Source organism: Rhinolophus sinicus, chromosome 13, assembly GCF_057876585.1.
Source record: "Rhinolophus sinicus isolate RSI-liver-muscle chromosome 13, RSI-T2T, whole genome shotgun sequence".
NCBI lineage: Eukaryota > Metazoa > Chordata > Mammalia > Chiroptera > Rhinolophidae > Rhinolophus > Rhinolophus sinicus.
The window spans coordinates 48,310,413-48,325,508 of NC_142513.1; the positions used below are offsets into that span (position 1 = coordinate 48,310,413).

General features: G+C 40.0%; 1 protein-coding gene across 7 annotated transcripts in view; it reads left to right on the forward strand.

The window, feature by feature from the left end:
* UBE3A (ubiquitin protein ligase E3A) overlaps positions 1-15,096 on the forward strand; it is a 78,134-nt gene that overhangs the window by 18,220 nt on the left and 44,818 nt on the right. For 2 of the 7 annotated variants that reach the window (XM_019753202.3, XM_019753208.3), the window contains exons 3-4: positions 1,511-1,629; positions 4,813-4,857. In XM_019753202.3, the coding sequence (XP_019608761.1) occupies positions 1,610-1,629; positions 4,813-4,857 (65 nt within the window). In that variant the 5' untranslated portion in view covers positions 1,511-1,609. Of the gene's footprint in view, positions 1-649; positions 806-1,510; positions 1,630-3,089; positions 3,286-4,812; positions 4,858-15,096 lie in introns of all 7 variants that reach the window. The other 5 variants (XM_019753207.3, XM_019753206.3, XM_074317681.2 and 2 more) reach the window with 4 other exon arrangements.

The following is a 15,096-nucleotide window of genomic DNA, read 5'->3' on the forward strand; positions in this document are numbered from 1 at the left end:
GCATGTAGCTCTTACATGAGAATTCCCCTCAGTGAACTAGTCAGTTAAGAGCTATTTTGACTTGCTCATTTTTATGTTTACAGGGGGGGACAGTTAGGCGTGTTTGGATCTTCTATCCAAATGCACTGTTAGTCTTATGAGAACCTGGGAGGGAGCACTGTTCATTTCAGGGGCTCCATTGTCTCTTCCACCTGTCACCTCAGCAGTGTTCTAGGTTCCTATTAGGAGACATGTGGTTGTGATAGGAAAATCTGGGGAATTGAATGATTTCTTCCAGGGATGATATGTCCCATTTATTGGAGTCCCCTAAAGTTACTCAGATACGCTCAGGCCAACCCTCACCCTTGTCTGAATTTGAGGCCCAAGTCCATAGGTCGCCAGGGGTATTCGGGGCGCAGGCATTCATATTTGAGCCTTCTCTTGGGTCTCAGATACCTTGCTGGGTTCTGGGTCCACACTGGTAACCACCTTCCATGGGTGTCTGTTGTCACTTCGAAGGTGTTACTATCAAGAGTCTTTTTTTTCTCATTTTCTCAGTTTTCCTTAGTTCACTTCTCAGATTTGGCCTGGAATGCGGTTGGGTGGGGTGGGGAAGGCATCAGGGGAAGAACTAGTTGCACGGCGAGCTCTTGACACTGGGATATTTCAGGTGCCTGTCTTTCCAGAACTACAGTGTGATTAGGATGCCTGATAAGTGAGAACAGTGACGATCAGGCCAGTTCAGCCAAGGCCGAGAAGGAGAGGCCCAGGAGATGCTAGGTGAGGGAGGACGCGTGCGCTCCCGTTTTGCCGTTCTTTCACGAACGTGAGTATTAGTGGCTTGATGGCTGAGAACGAACACGTTGTCAGGAAGGTTTGGGCCAGTGTTAGGTGACCTGCGTAAGTAATAGAATGAGGTGGACTAGACTTGGGTGTGCATGTGTACATACGATTCCATTCAGCATCCGGCTGCCTGGGAAACCCAGTGACTGCCGGTCCCGTCGAAATATTGTCGTAATTGTGGGGTCTTAATCCATACTCTAAATCTTTAGTCATTTACTTATGTTTAAATTGTGAAACTTTGTATAGCAAAACTAAACAAATCAGAAAAGTCTAACCCCAGTTAGAAAGTCAGTAGATCTGGGTTGTAGTCCTGACTTCACCACTAATTCTAGAATCTTGGGCAAGTCAGTTAATCACTCCGAGGCTGCTTGTTTATTTATATTTTTAGTTCTTACAATGGCATTTGCCCAGATTGGGTCATGAGACTCCAATAAGATGCCATGGACCAAAGTGCTTTGTAAACTGTAACACCCTATAAAAGTGCATGAGGTTGTTACCACTTTCTCAAGTGAAGAGATCATTTAAGAAAAGAACTTCCGGGGATACTCCGTGAAAGCATGTCCATAGTTCTTCTGGTGAACATTGATTGCATTGACAACTCATTTGAAGCTTTCAAGATTGTTTTTTGAACAGTGAATCGGGTTTGTATATTAAAGCATTCTAACAAAAGATTTGTTTAATTTATTAGAGCTATTAAATCTACGCTCAGATCAAGGTAGCAGCTAGACTGGTGTGACACCTGTTTTTAATCAGTGACTCAAAGCTGTGATCACCCTGATGTCAACGAATGGCCACAGCTTGTAAAAGGTAATTTTTGATGTTATTTCACGGCCTTGAAAAGGCCGTCATGTCAAGTGCGTGCCATGACATGTGACAGGATGTAGTCGTAGGACAGCCGCTAACGGGTGAAGGCTTCTCCATCGCTCTCCTTTCCCAGTTGTTTCAGGCTTTTCCCCAGACCCATCCGTATGAGTAAACAGGAAAATGCTGCTCAAAAAGTCAGTAAACATTTTGTTACGGACATGATAAAAAGTCTGAAAAACCACTTTAATATGCATTTAGAAGATTGTCTCTTATGTAGTGAGAGTTTTCATGAAACACTTCTAGAAGTTTCTACAACTTGAATGATACCAGTGTTACTTTCCTGCCCCGTAGAGCTACGTGGAGGTGAGAGGAGTGGCTTGCAGGCGGGAGAAGCTGCACCAGTAGAATTGGAAGCGAGCCTCCACGTGGCTTTTCTAGCTCATGCTGCAGCGGTCAGATTAGTGGGCGTTTGTGATCACATTTCTGCGATCGAAATCAAGACCTAAAATTGAGATTCTTCCAAGATTTCCTTTTTATTTTCTCATGTTACCTGCTTATAGTTCCAGTTTTAAAATTTTTCTTTCTGATTTGTACTTAAGTCAGTAGTTTGTTTCTCTTTTTCCTTCAATTATCTCTCCTGAATTTGGTAAAATTACGAGCATGTTCTGCTGGATCCTTGCTTCTTCAGACCTGACAGTAAAGAATAAAGACACTCTTTAAGGGCCAAAGCAAAGCTTGGAAACTGTTGCTGCATGTTAGATGCCTCGTAGTTTTGCGAGTTTGGAATGCTCACTTGAGGATGTGTTTTGGTAAATGACTTAGAATGTTACAGAAATGTCCTACAAGCAGGAGGACGAGCAGTTTCTTCAGATATGTACTGGTACTTACTACTCAGCTCAGGAAGAGGGTTTCTGCTAGTTCTGGGTTTGTTCACTTTTCTCTTGATTAAACACAATTTCCCTTTTGAGTAAAAACATCTTGTGCTAAACATGTGTCAGACCCAGATAGATGTGTTTCGGGAGATAATCTTTCAACCTTTGTTGTTCTGAATCAGTTTAAATGACTTGGTTTGACTCTAGTGGTTTTTAGGAGCTCGCTTCAGTATGTTAATATTAAATGATAATATAGTGTGCTTGCAGTAGTCTGGTGATGTTTTGATGCTAATTACATATTCTCTTGTTTAGGGAACAGAAATTGGAAAATAGAATGTAGTTATCGTTGGATGGTGTGTCTAACCTCTGTCCCTTCCAGAATCTCAGAACTTCGCGGCAGTTACATCCTGTGCTTCTAAGACTGGGACTTGTTTGCTGTCTCGCTCGTGTCTCACCTGTTTGCAGTAGTGTTTTAATTTTCCTGTCATCGTGTCCTCATTTTTCTCTCCCTCTCTTTCTCTTTCCTTGTGAATTTTGAAAGTTTTGCCGCCTACATGTTTGAAAGCTTCTAACCTGCCTCTCTTCCCTTAGTGCCAGCAGGTTTATTTTTTGTTTTGCAAGCCTGCTCTGCCTCCTTACCGTGTGACAGCTGATGCTGGAGGGTCGCACTTTCAAAAATGAGTCAGCTGGTACATGGGGTTATCACCAGTTGTTAGCTCTTCTGTCTGACAGATACAAGTTTGGAAGCAATCTTGGGGTACTTACCCACAAGGCTGCTGGAGACCAGGTGTGTCACAGAGGTGATTTGCTTGATCCCTGGGGGAGAGGGTGGAGTGAAATTTTTGCATTTATGTCACTGCCAAGTCACTGCCACCTCCAGCATGCCCCCGGTTTTTAGTTCTAATATAATTTTGTGCAAGATTGAAAATGTGCGTATACTGCAAAGAAGGTCCAAAATAAATATTTGAATTGCTGGAGTCTTTCTGTTCGTTTTTGTTTTTGGACTCTGAACTGCAATGAGGGGTAATTTTGAAAGTCTGATAAAGAAGTAAGTTTTTTAAAAGTTAAGAAGTGCAGAAAACTTTTTTTCTTTCTTTGCTGGTGGCTCTAATTTTAAGATTCTTTTGTTGAAGGTGTTCAAAATTTGAATTCTCAAGTCAGTGATAAATTCACAAATCAAGTTCTTGAAATGTCATTTTGAAAATTTGGTTTTGGACCTCTAAAAAATATTTTACTTATTTTGAGAATTTGAAAGTGTTAGAAATCAGTATTATGTTGATTCACCTTAGTATACATTGACCGATGCTGTTTATAATTTTGTAAAGTGAATAGGGTAACAGGAATTAATTTAAGGATAGACAAAATCGGGTCATGCCCCAAAATGAAAAGAAAAAAAAAAAAAAGGCTTCTTAGAATCTTAGAATTTTGAATCTTTCTACATAGGATTGCAGCAGTATATTAAAAAATGATAGGAAATAACTGGCAACTATTTATAACTGATGCTAATTCACAATTATCTACAGCAAAAATTTAATGCCCCAGGATGGTACACTTTTGGTGGTACACATCCTGCCAGTGTATTTTCAGGGAAAAGCTGATTTCATCATTGAACCAAGATAATCATGATCAGAATGTTAAATCTGACTCAACTTTTCAAAATTCACTAAGGCTGTTAGCTTTACATTTGAATTATCCGGAGCAGAGGCAGGCAGACTTTTTCTTAAAGGGCCAGATAATAAATATTTTAGGTTTGCAGGCCATTTGTCTCTGTCAGTTTCTCAGCCCCGCCCTTGTGGTGCAAAAGCCGCCATAGATATGTAAGTGGATGAGTGTGGCTGTGTTCCAATAAAACTTTATTGACAAATGGCAGCCGAACCAGGCCTTGGTTTGTCATTCCAGGAAGTAGTTTGCGGACCCCTGATCTAAAGTTTGGGACTGTGAATATCAGTGAATACCTTTGTTATTGTGGTACCCGATATTTGGCTGGAGAAAGTTTCATAGTTGTTATGTTTTTATTATAAACATTTGACTTTGTGAGTAATTATGATTTATTATAGTGGTTTGTGTGTTGGTATCTAAAATAGTGTTTACAGGTTCCTTAACAAAAATACACTGTTTCTTATTAGTCCAGCCCTTACAATAAATGTGTTATGTAGCAATCTGATCTGACCACTTTTTTTTCATGTAATCTTTTAATTACTTTTAAAACTGTTAATAATTAAATCTTGTTTTCAAATTTGTCTTCCCAAATAACATCTGCCCCCTTTTGGAATATGGAGTATTTTGCTTAACTTTCCTCAATTGCATTTTGCAGATCACCAGGAGAACCTCAATCTGACGACATTGAAGCTAGCCGAATGTAAGTGCCACTTAATTGAGGCTGTGATGTCTTTTAAGTTGCCCTAGATTGCTTTAAATGTATCATATTATTTGAAAATAACTTTCAATTAAAAGAGAGTAGTGCTTTACAAAATAAATTGGGAGCTAGAAATATATCTACTATTTTCCCTACCAAATAAATACCTCTAAACCTCAGTAACATGTCACTAGATTTCTCCTTCTCCATAGATAATTGCATACTCCTGGATTCTTCTGTTTTGTTGCTCACCTGGCAGGTGTGAGGAAATAGAGAGATGGGGAAAGAGTTCTGGTTAACAACGTGCCCGCTCTGTGGGAGGCATCGGTGCCGTGTTGTGGATGCAAAGATGCGTCAGTTAGTTCTTAACCTATAGACATCAGTCTCCTCAGGTGAAGGGCAGGGAAATCCAGTGTTTCGGTCATGGGCAGAAGGCTGGTGGGATGCTGTGGGAGCACAGACGAGGGCCAGGCTTGCAGGAAGCTGGGCAGCTGGGAGGTGTGACTGGGAGGTAGGTAGCTGGCAGCGTGGGCAGGCTTGTTCTGGCAGAAGCATGAGTAAAGTTAGAGCAGCACAGTGAGTATCGGGGGCAGGTGAGGTTCTTTAGCTCACAGATGGGCTGCAAGGCAGGACGTGGAGGAGGTAAGACTGGAGAGAAAGGCCCCGGGCCTTGCGTCTGTGTGAAGGCCTGGGCTGTCCCTGCAGGTGTCTGGGAGGTGGGAGAAATCTTGTCCGGCATATCTTTTTAGTAACTTCGGCCGCAGACAGACAGGATTGAAGAGAAACAAGTGGTGATGGGTGGCCAGGCCCCAGCCCTTCCGTCTGGGAGAGCCGTAACAGAGGCAGGCAGTGCGAGAGCACGAGTGCCAGGGGCAGTTTCTGGGAAGTGTGTAGAAAGAAACCTATGTAGGAAGTGACACCAGTAAGACTTCAGTGATCAGTTGTGAGAAGTTAAGGAGAGGCAGTCATTTCTGCGGCCGTAAGGGTTGGAATGAAGAATACAGGTGTAGGATTGCTCTTGGAAAAGAACAAAACACCCCACCTTCTGAAACTAGAAGAAGGTAAAGATGGAAGTGATGTTGAATGTGCTTGTAATTGAGAATGGGAAAGTCAAGGTCATTCTTGCCTGAGCTGTCAGTTTTCAAAGTAAATTAATTTAGGCCTGCTATACCCGTTTCTGTTTCCTTTGAGATGAGACTACCAGGTGCTGCTTGGAAAGGGGGTTCAATTGTCAAATAAGTTTGGGAAATGCAGACTTAAATGGCAGGTTTCTTTACTGAAAATAGTTGAGCTCCTTCAAAATGCTGATGTGCCTCCAAGAAGGGACTGAAAGATGTATTTCTCAAATTTACGTGTCCATGTAACCTTTTTTAATTCTTTTTTTGGGTGTGGAAAAATGCGCATAAAATTTACCATCTGTATTGTAAATGTGCATTTCAGTGGTGTTAAGTACATTTGTGTTGTGCAATTATTGCCACTGTCATCTTCATAGCGCTTCATCTTGCAAAACTGAAACCATATCCTGTTGGTCAGTAGGTCCCCTTTCACCCCTTCAGCCCCTGGCAATCACCATTCTACTTCCTCTCTGTGAGTTTGATGATTCTGCCTCATAGAAGTGGAATCACACAGTATCTGTCCTTTTGTGAATGGCTCATTTCACTCAGTGTAGTGTTCTCAGGTTCATTTCCTTCCTTTTTAAAGCTGAATAATACTGTGTGTACATAACACATTTTGTCCATTCATCCATTGGCAGACACTTGGGTTGCCTCCATGTCTTAACCTGTAAATAATGCAGCCATGAACATGGGCATACAAATATCTCTTTGGGACCCTGCTTTCAGTTCTTTGAGTATAGCCCGGAGGTGCGATTGCTAGGTCACGTGGTAAATTCTGTGTGTAATTTTTCGAGGAGCCCTCATACTGTTTTCCACAGTGGCTGCGCCATTCTGCAATCCAGCCAGCGGTGCGCAAGGGTGATAATTTCTCCACATTCTTGTCAGCACTTACAATTGCCTGGTTTTTTATATTAGTCATTTTAATGGGAGTGAGGTGATTTTGTAGTTCTGTGACCATGTAACTTTGTAAGAAACATTTTTTAACAGAGTTTTGTGGAACACAGGATTTGGTTAGGGGACTTGGGAAGGCGGGAAACTGCTGGGCAGAGTGGGTAAAGAAGTGAGTCTCACGCTGCTGAGCGGCCAGCTAAGGTTAGAGACCTTCTCGGACTTGCAGTATTAGGACTTTTCTTTGGTAGCCAGAGGGTGCATGGTACAATATTTCAGGGTTGGGTATTAAAGCAGCTAGGACACAACCACTCGTGGCTTGTGTGTAGGATCTTAATTGTGGAGTAGTGGAATTTACATGTCATTGGCAATGGCCACAATTGGAAAGGTGCTAGACAAGGTGTTGGATCGATGACAAAAAGCCTGAGAGGTCAGAGATGGTTCTGTGTAAGTGACACTTGTAAGGCTAGGTGATAATGATCAGAGGTTGGGTGTTTGTTTACTGTGCCCCAGTGATTGAAATAGAGGATTGAAGCTCCCTCGAGAAAGTCAACTCTTGGGGGACGAGTGTTCGTGCACACAAATAGCTCGTGCACACAAACATTGACGTCACTGCGCCAGGCCCCTAGCCTGACTAGAGGATGACCAGCTTGATCGGTCTTTTCAAAGAACCAGTTCTTGATTTTGTTGATTTTTGTGGATTTTCTTTCTTTAATTTCATTGATTTCTGCTCTAATTTTTATTATTTCTTTTCTTCTGCTTTGGATTTAATTTGTTCTTTTTCTGATTTACCAAAGTAGGAGCTTAGATGACTGATTTTAGATCTTTTTTTAATACATGTACTCAGAGTTATAAATTTCCTTCTAAGCACTGCTTTCACTGCATCCACGCTTTTTGATAAGTTGTGTTTTCACTTTTATTTAGTTCAAAATATTTTGTAGTTTCTCTTGAAATTTCTTCTTTGACTCATGTTATTCATAAACATGCTATTAGCATGGTATATTTTTTTCTCAATTTACTTTTAATTTGTATGTGTTATTTTTAAAGTGTAGACTACCTATAGTTGGATCTTGTTTTTTTTTTTTTTTTAAAGATTTTATTGGGGAAGGGGAAAAGGACTTTATTGGGGAACAATGGTCAAATTGTTGTCCTTTCAATCTTAGTTGTGGAGGGTTCTGGTTCAGCTTCAAGTTGTTGTTCTTTCAGTCTTAGTTATGCAGGGCGCAGCTCAGCTCCAGGTCCAGTTGCCGTTGCTAGTTGCAGGGGGCACAGCCCACCATCCCTTGCGGGAGTTGAACCAGCAACCTTGTGGTTGAGAGGACAGGCTCCAACCAACTGAGCCATCTGGGAGCTCAGCGGCAGCTCAGCTCAAGGTGCCGTGTTCAATCTTAGTTGCAGGGGGCGCTGCCCACCATCCCTTGCGGGAGTCGAGGAATTGAACTGGCAACCTTGTGGTTGAGAGCCCACTGGCCCATGTGGGAATCGAACCGGCAGCCTTCGGAGTTAGGAGCACGGAGCTCTAACCGCCTGAGCCACCGGGCCGGCCCGGATCTTGTTTTTTGATCCACTCTGACAACCTCTATCTTTTAATTGGTACATTCAGATCATTGATGTTTAAAGTGATTTGTTGATATAGTTGGATTAATAGCTAATATGTTTGTTAATGTTTTCTATTTGTTCCTGTGGTTGTCTTCTACTCTTTTTCTGTCTTTGTGATTTTACTTGAGCGTGTTATATGATTTTATTTTCTCTCCTTTGTTAGCCTATCAGTTAACCTTCATTTTTACTTTACTTAATTAATGGTTGTCCTAGAGTTTGCAATATGCATTTAGACGTAACCTAGTTAACTTTCAAGTAACACTATATCACATGAGAGGAAGTAGAGACCTTATAATATAATGGAATAATCCTAGTTCCTCCTTCCTGCCCTTGTGTTATTGCTGACATTCAATTTACTTATATATAAACATATATATAATTATACACACACATCAGTGTTTATAACCAGTACGTTGTTAGTATTGTTTTGAATAAACATATATTAGATCAATTAAGATTCAGAAAACTATATCTTACTTTCATGTATTCATTCTTCAGTGGTATTCCTTCCTTTATGTGGATTCTAGTTCCTGATCTATATCATTTTCCTTCTCTCTAAAGAACTTTAAACATGTCTTACAAGATAGTTCTACTGGCAACAGATCTCCTCAGTTTTTATTTGTCTGAGAGAGTCTTTATTTTTCTTTCACTCTTGAAGAATAAAGTCACAGGGTATAGAATTCTAGGTTGGTTTCATTTTTTTCTCAATGCTTTAAATATTTCTTTCTACTCTCTCTTTGCCTGTGAGGTTTCTAAGGAGAAGTCAGAATTCTTGTTTTTGTTCTTCTGTAGGTAAGGTATTTTCTTCCCGTGGCTTCTTTCAGCATTTTTCTTTATTTTTGATTATTTGTAGTTTGCGTATGATATGGTAGTTTTGGGGGTTTCTTGCATTATCCTGCTTGTACTGTCTTCTGAAATTCCTGGGTCTATGGTTTGGTGCCTGATACTAATTTGGAGACATCCTCAACTATCACTGTTTCAGGTATTCTGTTTCTTTGTCGCTTCCCCTCCCGGTATTCCCATTATGTGTTTGTTACAGTTGTTGTAGTTGTCCCGCAGTCCATGGGTATTCTGTGGTGTTTTCTCAATCTTTGTTCTCTGTGTTTTAGTTTTGGAAGTTTCTGTTGACACATCTTCAAGTTCAGAAACTCTTTCCTCAGTTGTTTCTAGTCCAGTATTCAGCCCATCAAAAGACATTTTTTATTTCTGGTACAATGTTTTTGATCTCTAGATTTTCTTTTTGGTTCTTTCCAAAAAGATAGCCATCTTTTGGGTATTTTGCTTACATTGCTCATCTGTTCTTGCATGCTGTCCACTTTATCCATTAGAGCCTATATTATTTAATCATACATTACTCGTAGTTGTTTTAAATTCCTGGTGTAATAATTCCCACACCCCTGTGTTGCACTACAGTGTTTTTACGGCTCCGTCACGAGGAGATAGGAAATGTTTAGCTCCACTTTCACCTTATGGAACCACAGCTGTATATGCAATCCATCCTTGACTAAAATATGGTTATGTAGTGCCTGACTAGTTGTTTGTTGTTTTTTTAACACCCACTTGATGTCTTTTGATATGAGAGCTTAATCCATTTACATTTAAAGTAATTACTGATAGGGAAGAGCTTATGATTTATTGCCATTTTGTTCATTGTGTTTTGTGTGTCTTGTAGTTATTTGTATATTATTTGTATCCCCTTTTTTCCTCTATGATGTCTTCCTTTATGTTTCATTGATTTTTTTTTTTTTTTCCCTGTAGTGACATACTTCGATTTCTTTCTCACTTTTGTGTGTCTTCTGTGGGTATTTCTTTGTGGTTACCTAGGGGGTTACATAAAACATTTGACAGTTGTAATGATCTATTTTAAAACTGATCACTTTCAATTGCATACAAAACTGCTTTATACCTCTCCCCCTTTATGTTATTGACGACACAGATTACATCCATATTTTGTATCCATTAACGTGTCGTTTTTTAATGTTTTTATCTTTTAAACCTGTACCTGAATTAAAAGTGATTTACTTATCACCATTACAGTATTACAGGATTCTGTTTTTGTCTACATCTATTTACCTTTACCAGGGAGCTTTATACTTTTTTAAACCTTTTGCGTTGTTGTCTACCGTTCTTTGGTTTCCAGGTGAAGGATTCACTTTTGCATTTCTTATAACGCAGGTCTCGGGGCGGGGATGTCTCAGCCTTTGTTTACCCGAGCTGGTCTTTATGTCGCCTTCAGTTTTGAAGTTCGGTTTGCCAGATAAGATGTTATGGTTGGCAGGTTTGGTTTGGTTTGGTTTTTTCCATACTTTGAGTATATCATCCCACTTTTTCTGGCCTTCAAGGTTTCTGCTGAGAAATATGCTGATACGGTCTTATGATGGTAGGTTCCTTGTACATGACTAGTCTCTTTGTCTTTGACTTGACAGTTTGATTGTAATGCGTCTTTTTTTTTAATTAAAGTTTATTGGGGTGACAGTTGTTAGTAAAGTTACATAGGTTTCAGGTATACAATTCTGTAATACATCATCTATAAATCACATTGTGTGTTCACCACCCAGAGTCAGTTCTCCTTCCATCACCATATATTTGATCCCCTATAATGCGTCTTAGTGTGGGATTCTTTGGAGGTCCAATTCTAGTTGGAGTCCTTTGAGCCTTAAAATTAGATTTCCATTTTCTTCCTCAGATCTGGAAAGTGTTTGGCCATATTTTTTCAAATAAGCTTTCTGTACCATTCTCTCTCCTCCTGGGATTCCCTTCGTGCATAGTATCCCACAATCCCCTTAGGCTTTTTTCACTGTTTTTCTTTTTTTACCTCTGACTCAATTTCAAATGACCCACCTTTGAGTTCATTGATTCGTTGTTCTGCTTGATCAAGCCTGCTGTTGATTTCCTCTCATGAGTTTTTCAAGTCAGTTATTACCTTCTTCACCATTTCGTTCTTTTTATGTTTTTGTTGGTATTCCATTTTGTTCATGCATCATGATTTCATCTGGTGGTCTCTTTATATTCTCTTACAGCACATTGAATGTCCTTAAGGCAAATATGTTGAATTTTTTTGACGGAGAATTCATAGCTCTGTGTTTCTTTAAGGTCATTTTGTAGAGCTTTGTTTTGTTCCTTTGATTGGGCTGTGATTCCCTTTTTTTATGTGCCTTGTGTGTGTTTTTTGGTGTGTGTTTTGCATTTGTGAGAACAGCCGCTTCTCCCACTCTTTATGGACTGGCTTCATAGAGGGGAAGACCTTCACCATTTAACCTGACTACAGATCCTCGATACCTCTAAACGCCTCTTAATGGGTACATCTTCTCTGGCCTTTTGCTTGTAATTTACCAAGAAGAGGTTTGTGGGTTTCCTTCCTAAGAGCTTCTGGTCCTTGGCCCTCTCCTGTGTCTGTGGTGCTGTGGGGTCTGTGGTGCAGCTAGCGTGGGAACCGTCTTTTGTTTTCCGTAGCGCCCAGGGCGTTCAGTGTATGCTGGTTCCATCAGTTCTCTGAGTCAGGCAAGGCTGAAACTAGTCCCTTGAGCAGTGCCCCCTCTACCTCCCAAAAAACAAAAACTGGAATGCTGGACTTAATTTTACTCCTCTCTTTGTTCCCGTGGGTGAAGCTGGGAGTTGGGCTTTTCATCCTGATTGTAAATTGCACCAGCATGGGGAGGGGTTGAAGCAGTTGAAGTGAAATAACGTTTCTTGCGTGTCTCTGGCTGATTTGGGCTTTGAACTTGCTTGGGGTATTACAACTTCCTAACTAGTTTCTAGAGGTCCCATAAAGGGTTTTTCTGTGGGGCAACGAGTTATGGGGCTTATTTTTCTTCCCATGTTGCTGATGACACTCCTGCTTAGCTTTTTACCTTTGTTCAGATAAATGTAGTATTTCTACGATGAACTTGGTAGAAGGACGATGCCTGCAGGACTATCCATACAGAACTAACTTTGATGTATATTAAATACTCTTTAGTATAAGTTCAAAGGTGAGTCTTACAGATGTTCTCACCTGAAGGACTCCAGGGGTTTCTCAACAGTCTCTGTAAAATTTACTACGTTTTCTAACAACTCCAGGGTCTTCTCAGCTCCCGTTACCCTCTAACAAAGATCACTTTATAAGAGTTATCCACATGTCGTGAATGCAAAATACCAAGCCAGCCAGAGCTTTCTCACAGAATGGACAGCATATTACCTGGTCTGTGGTAGACACTCAAGGATAGAATTAGTCAAGAAATAAACTTTTTATCTTGACGTGAAAGACCACGTTTCATGATTAGCACAGAATTGAATGGCGTCCTGCAAACACCAACATGCATTTTGTGCTCCTCCCTTTAGGATCTTAATTGGGAGGAGGCAGATGGCTATATTTTGGGTTTTGTTCATTGTAATTTTACTGTAAAATGACACTTTTAAAAAACAACAGGTTTTTTTAACAGTGAAGGATTTTATATAAACATTTAGTTCTACAATTTTACTTTGTGTTTACTACATAAGCACTCTAGGCATTGAGATTGTAAAGATCAATAAATGAATAATTAGGGGTTATTGTTAAATGTATTTCTAACAGTAAAAATACGATCGATTTATATTTAACTTTTTTTCATGTAGTCTGTATCTTACTCGATAGTTAATGGCTTGTTGGTTGGATCATGGTAATAATGAGTTTACAATTGTAGATTCAGTATTTAATAATCTGATAGTCACTCAATTCCATTGTAATAGACCCAACCTTAAACCTGAGTTATGTCATAGATGTCTTTTGTCAGCCCTGTTTCCAGAAGGGCCCGTACTATGTGGGCTGCCATTGTTTAGTCTTCCAAAATTTTTACGTTAGATACAGCTTTGGGGGAGTGGTGGAGAGTTTACAAAGGCGACGTCCTAGAAGGAACAAAGAGACATTCCACTTCCTTTGAGAAACCAGTTAGCGGTGTTTATTAGCTTCATAGACTTTTGTACAGGCCTTGGGCCCTTGCTGTTTTATCTCGGGCTTCTTGATTCCTCCCAACTTCATTTGGCTTCATCTTCAGTTAAAGTCACTACTTACATATTCACATATTCTTTTTGATCTTTGCCTTTTTATCTTCTTTTATTATTCTGTACTTTATCCAGCACTAGTTATGTTGCATGTCCTACTTACTACTTCTTTCATGTTCTATCATTGCTTTTAATTCTGATTCGAATCTTATTTGCTCAGTATCCACTGGCACATTTTCCCTTTCTGACGGTTGCCATTTTCCTGGCTTCATCTTCGTTCTCCTTTTCATTGCTGACTTCCCAGCTGCTTATTCAGTTCAGTTCAGGCTTTTTCACCTCCTACCTCCTGTATCGTTGACAGCGTTTCAGTGGATGTGACCTCAGTGTGTGGCCTTCAGCATGGGAACTTTAAACGTGTTTCCTAGGATTTGTCTCCCTGATGGGTAAATTCAGTTGCTTTGCATAGTTATGGTCACCTTACAAGTATTATTTTTTCTATCATTACTATTATTATAGGGTTGTTTATGTTTTGTTTGTTGGTTTGTTTGTTTTTTGTTAAGTACTGGAGTGTTCCAAAAACTAGATCTGAAGTCAACAGGGTGGTATTAGTGCCACTGCTGATGCAGACACTGATTTTCCTTTTTCTTGCCACTGATGGCTGAAACTCTTTCGCCAGTTGACCTGCTCTCTGAAAAGTTGCCGTATGGCAGCAGTGTTTTCCCTCATTGTTTAATTTTGAAAACTTCCAGACATGCAGCAAAGTTGAAAGAATTTTACAGTTGACAGCGTATGCCTTCTCTAGATTCTACCATTAATAGTGACATTTCTTTATCACGTAAACATTCTTCTTTCCATCTTTTTTTATTGCATTTCCAAGTTAATTGTTGACATCAGTATACTTTCCTCTAGTGTGAAACCATTTTTAAAAAGATTTTGTTGCATATCCTAGAGTATCTCTGGCCCTCGGCATATGATTTATTCCATAGAACATTGATTGCAGGATTGCATCGCTAATTCTGTCATAGAAGTAAAATCAGTGGATGGAAGTATTGTCTGTTTTAAAGGTGGAGGTATTTTTAGGTGTCTCTCTCAACTTAGAGAGCTCTCGCAGAAGCTTCTTCATTGCTGACTCGATAAGAAAAGCATCCTTTTATAGAAAATGAACTTTGATTTTAGACAGAAGAGCCAGCAAGGTACGAGGAGGTTATGGGAAGTGCCATGGCCCCGCTGCTGGGAGCTTGGTTATGAGTAGCAGATAAGGACCCCAAACTCAGTCCTTTGCTTTTTTCTATCTCTTTTCCTTCCTCTTCTTTTCCTTTTTGCTTTAACTGTGTTAGGGGACAGGTACACATTTTACTGCACTGATTTGGTGAAAGGAAAGAAAGTGAGGAGGCCATGTGATCAGATGGACGTGTCGCAGCAGGGCAGAGAGCACGGCTCTAAATTAAGAGTTGGGAAATATTTCTGTAAAGGGCCAGGTGGTATTTATTTTAGGCTTTGCAGGCCGTGCGTGTCTGTTGTGGTACAAAACCAGCTGTAGACAGTCTATAAATGAATGAGCATGGCTGTGATCTAATGAAACATTATAGACACTGAAATTTGAGTTTCATACACTTTTTCCACGTTACAAAATACTCTTTTTCTGACTTTTGAACCATTTAAAATGGTAAAAACCATCCTT